Below are 7,128 nucleotides of genomic sequence, written 5' to 3' on the forward strand. Positions count from 1 at the left end.
TATATTTAAACTGAGGTTACAGGCTTCTTCCTTTTAAAAATAAATAACTATTTACCCATATTTAAAATTCAGCACTGCTATGTTCCTTTTCCTGGAGTACTTGGTGAGACTTGCTCGGGTTGTTGTTCAAACAGTAAAGACTGTGGTCTTTCACTAATAATACAGACATCTACCTTACTAGAATTATGCAACGGAATGGGCCTGATTTAATAAAGCTCTCCAAGACTGGAGAGGATACACTTTTGTCAGTGAAGCTAGGTGATCCAGCAAACCTGGAATGGATTTCTTTAATGTGATTTGCTATTGGTAGCGAATGTTTTGAATCTTGACTCAGATCCATTCCAGGTTTGCTGGATCACCCAGCTTCAAAGATGAAAATGTCAATTTCCCAGCCTTGAAGAGCTTTAATAAATCAGGCCCAAAGACTGAACGATAAACATGTAGTCTTCTGGGATGCTTGCACCACATATCTGCTGCCAATCTCAGGCTACTCCTTCTGGATATGCTTGGGATTGGGCATAGCATCCTCAGGTATGTTCCTCAAATGTAAATTAATAAATGCACAATCTCACACATGCGCAGAGTGAGATCAGCATTTGACGGACCAGCTGGAAGACACATCTAAACACCTGATCTCAAGCATGTGCATTGTAAGATGCAGCAGTGACAGCGGTAAGAAAAAAGCTTGTGAAGTGGAACATAATAAAGAGCCTAGGAAATTAATACAGTGCAGGATTGGCTGGGTCTGTTAAGTATATTGATCGACAGTTTTATATAAGATTATTATGTAAAAGAGAAAAAAATAGAGTTTCTAATTACTTTTAGTGCGTTTAAGTAATAGATGGCGGTTAAGTGCTAGAGTATAGCTAAATAGTTAAGTGGGGAAACAGGGTAGAGCACCCTTTTTAGGGTAAAATGTTAAAGTTAAGTGTAGTGGGGTCCTTGATATTACAGAAATGTTACAAAGCAAGTGGCTGCAGGCAAAAATGCATAGTAATCATGAAAAGTGGGAGAAAAAAAATGTTAAATATATAAAAATATATATATATACATATATATATTTATATAGTATTTCAACATTAAAGAAAATCCATCTTTCTTGGCTTTATATACCTACTGGAAAGAACTGACAATTCTAATAAAGCATTTTGGCAAGTAAGATTTTGAGAAATATTTATAGCCAGCATGTGATTCAATCTAACAGCAATAACATCATCCACAGTATTTTCTAGGTGGTGTCTTCTTTTTTGCATATTTCAAATATTTAAAATTGTTTTAACACTTAATGAATGTGCTGTTTATTGTGCTGATTCATTTACATTACTGCTTCTGTATTGTCTGGGATATCTATAGATAAATTATTATTTTGGCAATAGAAAAAAAAATAATCAGCATACAAGGGAGTATAAGAAAATGTGTTTCTCTGTTCTCCAGTTTTAGAATAATAAAAACTATATAGATATTGTTTATATTATTGTGTACTTTAAGCTTTTTTTTAGCTTTGGATATAGAAAAAATAAGGCTACAGCCCATCAGATTTTTGTTGATGCAACTCTTCTAGGGAAGTTCACTATTTAGCTATTTCATTATAAGACTATATGACCAATATCACTACAACAGGAAGTGATTGGAAAATCTAAAATGTTATGGTAGTCTGTGGACCAGGACAACACCACTTATTTTTGTTTTGTGTTAGGAGGGAAATGTCTAATTCTAGAGAAATGTACTATTAATTTTGTAGCTATGAGGCCGGAAGTGAAGGTGTATACCTGACCTATTAATTCCCATAAATAGTTTTATTCTTCCTTATTCTTCCTGATATTATTGTATAATTATAGTCATAAATACTCTTCTGCTTAAAATCTAATTCGGGATCACCCATCCTGCAAAGATTTCCCACTCCTATACTAAATAACAGTGCCAAAGATAATAGTGCACAATAACCAGAGATGCCATCTTAATGGGTTGAAAAATGCCAATGAATAATTATTTGCTAAGAATCATCATACATTGTTATTTATACTATGGTATTTATTTATCACATTTGAAAAGACCAGAAGTATATTTTAAATTAATATTAATGTGATAAGCAAAACTATATAGGCAGCAAGCCTGTTTCTGCAAGATGTACCATTATAATATTTATTGCAAAATAAAATGAGTTCATTTACAAAATAAAGCCTTCACATTTTTGTCTCAACAAAATCACAAGTACATTCTAGGAGAACCTGTGTATTTGGAAAGATGGTACACAAAACACAGACAATACAGACAGGAGAATGGGACATTCATTTTTTTATAGGAAGTGAAATATGGCCACCTATTTTCTAAAAAATAAAAAAAGAGGAAAAGAAAAGTGGAGGGCTATGCACATAACACTCTTATGAACAAGACAAGGTGGTGTCAGACATGACAAGAGACACATTGACCTTTGTTGGATTACCAGAATTTTTGTCAATATCTTTTTTCATAAATTTCAGAGGGTTGGCTTCGTGGCCCAATACACAGCTATATCTGTTGCCTTGTTTCCATTTATCGCAAGGAACTTTCAATAAACTGCTTGCAGAATAGCTCAGGTTTCCATTGTATTCTTTTGGTTCACTCTTGACATGTTCATCTTTGAAGACTTCGACTTTATTTTCTGTCCAGCCAATGAAAATTTCTGGAGGATAAAAGTCATAAGCTACACATGTTAAGGAACAGTTTTCGTCTTCAGCTATGTCCTCTTGAGGTGGTGGGAATACTGCAATTCTTGGTACCTTCATATTTGTCTCTGCAACAGAAATTCCTTTTATTACTTTAGTTTCATGGAAAATGTAAAAATGATACAACAAATAAATAATTTACACTTTGCTGATATTGTCTTCAAAAATCTTTATTATTTTGATAAGACATATACACTTTCACCACTGCTTTGGTGCTTGTCACCTTTAGCAACCATTTTTCAAGGAAGCTTTGTATGCATGAATTGCACTTGGGTGAATTCAGAATAATAAAGTTGCCAGATTACTTGCATTTACCAGGTTTTGGTTTCAAAACAAAATTTGAAAAGCAAGAAGAATCTCCACAAATATACTACCCTAACTCACAAATCCTTTTTTATTCTCTACTCTGAAAGGCTACCGCATCCTATATCATTTTATGCTATCCTTTTACAGTAAAACTCCAGCCAAAATGTTTTTGGTTTGGATAGAGTAGAGACAGGTTACAATCTCTGTGTATTTTTACTGCTTTCTGGGCATAAGTATATTTTACAACACTGCCTATTCTACTGATATCAGGAATCTTCAAAACATACATTTATAGCTCCTACAATTTTTTTTCATCAAAATATGATCTAAACTATATAACATATTTGAAGCTTACCTGTTTTCTTAGAGATTGTTCTATGGACTGGATTAGAAAGTCCCGTCATTTTAAAAAAGCAATTAAATTCTGTATGTGATTTCCAGGTCTCAGGGGTCACAGTGAGGATACTGGTCACACTGTATGTACCATTTTGATGTAGCTGACCATCCTCTGTTTGAACATCCAATGTATTAGGTGCTCCAGGGTATTCAAAACGGAATTCATAACCCGTTGCCTCTTTCAGATTGTATGCCACACAAGCTATACGGGCTGTTTCATGGACATAGAGATCCTCAATAGTGGGAGGTAACATCATCACTTCTATTCCCAAACAGTTGAAACTGTCTGTTGGAAAAAAACAACAATGAAACTTGCCTAGAGAAAAGTATTAAAAAGCAAAACATAAAAGGAAAAGACTTAAGGCTCTATTTATAAAACATAAAATTGATTTTCCACAAACATTTCCTAATAGCAATCTTCCAAGTCCATGTGTTTTAATGGCGGTAGTTGATTTCTACTAGGGAATGTTTGGGGAAATGTCAGATTCCCTGTTTTATAAATAGTGCAAAAGTGAGTGGGTTGGGTTTACCACTTTTTACATTTAGGCCGAACTGTAGTTTATGGTAAAGGAAGCCTGCCAGAGGTAGCAATAACTAAGGGTAGGCAGTGTAAAGCTCTGCTTGTATCATGAAACAAACCACAGAGAACCAGACTTTTATTTAAAATATTCATGTTATGTTAATATTTGATAAAGATTGGATCACTAGGACTGTTATACTAGTTCTACAGTTTCTTTTAGTATATTTCTGATCAAACTAAACTGAGCGTATAATAATGTGTATGGCACAGAATATAGTGTTGGATAGAAATAGTTAAAAATGGAAAATAAAAATCAATTTTTTTGGGAACACCCTTACTTTTGGATTCTGCATAAGAATATTTACTTTCACTTACTGTTCTGTAAATTAGGACATTAGCATATGAGAGGAAATCTCTTTAAAATAATGGTTGCTCACTGTTTGCACAAGAAATATGCCTAATGTAGGCACAAACAGAAAAAAAACCTGACTGGGTTGATCATCATTCCCCACTCTAGATAATTATTCTCCAACTATCCAAAATATTCCAGAAGGTTTGGCTTACTTTACATTTTAAATATGTTTATGTCATATAGATTATAAGAGTAAGCAAAGAGGCAGATTCCATACCTGAGCATTTCCTGGCTAAAGCTTCACCAGATTTGCCTGTTTTTGCATCTGTCATCTGACATTTAACTCGAACACCATTGTTCCATTGTGCCATATTGATGCTCACGGTGCTCTGTAGAACATAAAGGTTGTTGGAATTCCCCAGGTGAACTAGGTCTTGTGAAAGAGTTGTCTCCCTCTCATTCATGAACCATTTTATTGAGGCGTCCTGAGAGGTTAATTTAATCCCTTGGCAAGTCAGTGCTACTTGGTCATTGGTGTTGCTGAAGCAGGATTCTTGTAGGATTGATACAGCTGGTGATTCTGGAAATTCAATACAACCTAATGGATGCAATAAAACAGAAGGAGAGTAGGCCACCACCAATTTGTGTAAATAGCAAGTAATATGTACCTTTATTATGGCTTCATAATTAAAATAAATTATTTAAAAATGTTACATTAAATGAATAAATTATTCTTAAAACAGTTAACCAATAAATAGCCAAAGATAAGAACATCAAAGTCAACCAGTTAAACCTATTTAGCCTGTTTTGATTAATGATTTGTCTACTCATCTCTCATTAGTTTGAGGAAGGCAACATTTCTTAATCAGATTTTCATGTTCTACATATCTGTAACATGAAGCCTTAAGTGAAATGTATGTAACCAAATCAAACCAATCTAGAACCTTAAATAGTTTTTGTATTAGTATATATATATATAATTATAATTATTGTATTATTTTTGAAAAAAACACCCCTTAGTTGTGTATTTGATACACTCAGGAAAATACATTATAATTTCATTTAATATTCCAGAGTTGTTGAGTGTGTTGATGATGAAGTCAACATTTTATACTACTACATCTTCTGTATATATCAAACCTCAATAGCCTCCAGGTGTGTACATATGCCCAATGCACATTACATTGTAAGAGTTATGACAGTGATATTTCCTATGTTGCATCCATGTGCTAAGGAATAATGTGTTTTGGGAAGGAAAAATGTAAGGACTCTTTCACACTTACATGTGTGTTTCAATACTGCAACCAGTACAGAGCAATGTGAATCCATTGTGATCCACTGTTATCATTATCCAAGTGTTATTTATTACAAGTATGTCTATCTGCCTGAATACTCACAGTATATCTTAATTTTCCTTTTACACACTTTGGAGTTTGGATTTTAAAATGGTGTTTACTTACCTTTAGGCATAGTTTTCTCGATAGTGGTGGAAAAATGCTTCACGGTACAACTGTAATTATTCTCTTTCAACTGGTCTTTGCTGACAGAGATCGAGCTGAAAAGGCTGTAACTGGGTGGATTTTCGGATAAAGTGGTCAGAGTATTTCTTTCTCCAGACAGTGTTTCCCCGGAAAATGTGCGCCATGATACAATCACAGGTTTGGGATTATATTCATTCACATGGCAACCAACATCTATATAGCTTTCATCACCATTAGAGATCACAAAATAGACTTTAGGAGGGATTATTTTATCTACAATAAAAAACATGATTAGATCCATATGAAGCTATGCTTATTTTTTTTTTTTTTTTTGCAAAAACAGCAAAAGCTACACTATATAATGAATAAATATTGATAATCCATGTCTACAGTGACTCCCAGATGTTAGATGGTTACATGTACACACCATTATGCTGTGGCCCTTATTATGATGTGTCTCTCACAAGGTAACAAAGAGCAACAAACACACAAATAACAACCACTGGCCACATAAAGCTTAACAGATATAAAATATTATTCACAAAACTAATTAAATTAGTTCATTAAATATGATACTGCACAACACAACATCTGCCTGGAATAATAAAAATTGCGGTTACAGTTTAATAAAATGGGGATATCCCAATATTAGTGGGATGTATATATGATGAGGATGTTTGAACTGCATGACTTTTTAAATGCATGTCAGTGAGTGGGAGGTTGAATAAGGCTATGTAAATTACTTTTAGCCAGCTTTCTTTTTCTATTGGCACTAGTGTGATGATGACTGTGGAAGGGAAATTTTAAACTCTATTGGAAATCAGACCTACTATCAGTGGTTGGGTATACTGCAAAATAGGTTGGCACCACAAACACATAATCACAAAAGTATCAAGTTATAACAATATACTGTGGCCATGCTGCTATCAGTTAATACTAACTTAAAAAAGGATAAGGTAATTTTAAATGAAATTAGAAATGAAATAAATGTAAAGAATGTGAATCATCCCAAGCAGACTGACTGTTAAGTTAGTAACTGTTCTCCATCTTAGATTCAAATCTATCTCTACAGCTGGTAACATATGAATACCAACCACATTTTGTTTTGTTATTTTGCATCTGATGACCTATATTTTGCAAAGATATCACAAGTATCATCCACTAAATAATCGTATTTATTTTGTTAGTTTACAGCCAACCTAATATATATCTTTAATAGCTCTAGGTATTACAAATATTGCTATGGTTCACAAAAATTTAGGAATTAAAATATATACATTTTTGGCTTTTTTTTATCTGAATCATAGCTACCTGGAACCTAAAGGTGATCTCATTTAATTACGTTCAATACTTTTTTACTGGAACATA

The 7,128-nt window shown here is 33.5% G+C and overlaps 1 gene segment (V, D, J or C); it reads right to left on the reverse strand.

The window, feature by feature from the left end:
- Positions 1–2,128: 2,128 nt before the first annotated feature.
- Positions 2,129–6,822, reverse strand: LOC140333453 (Ig heavy chain C region-like). The segment is given in 4 exon segments: positions 2,129–2,773; positions 3,367–3,693; positions 4,557–4,877; positions 5,740–6,822. Coding segments are annotated over 4 exon segments (1,362 nt in total).
- Between the last annotated feature and the right edge of the window lie 306 nt (positions 6,823–7,128).

Source organism: Pyxicephalus adspersus, chromosome 6 (genome assembly GCF_032062135.1).
Source record: "Pyxicephalus adspersus chromosome 6, UCB_Pads_2.0, whole genome shotgun sequence".
In the NCBI taxonomy this organism is placed as follows: domain Eukaryota; kingdom Metazoa; phylum Chordata; class Amphibia; order Anura; family Pyxicephalidae; genus Pyxicephalus; species Pyxicephalus adspersus.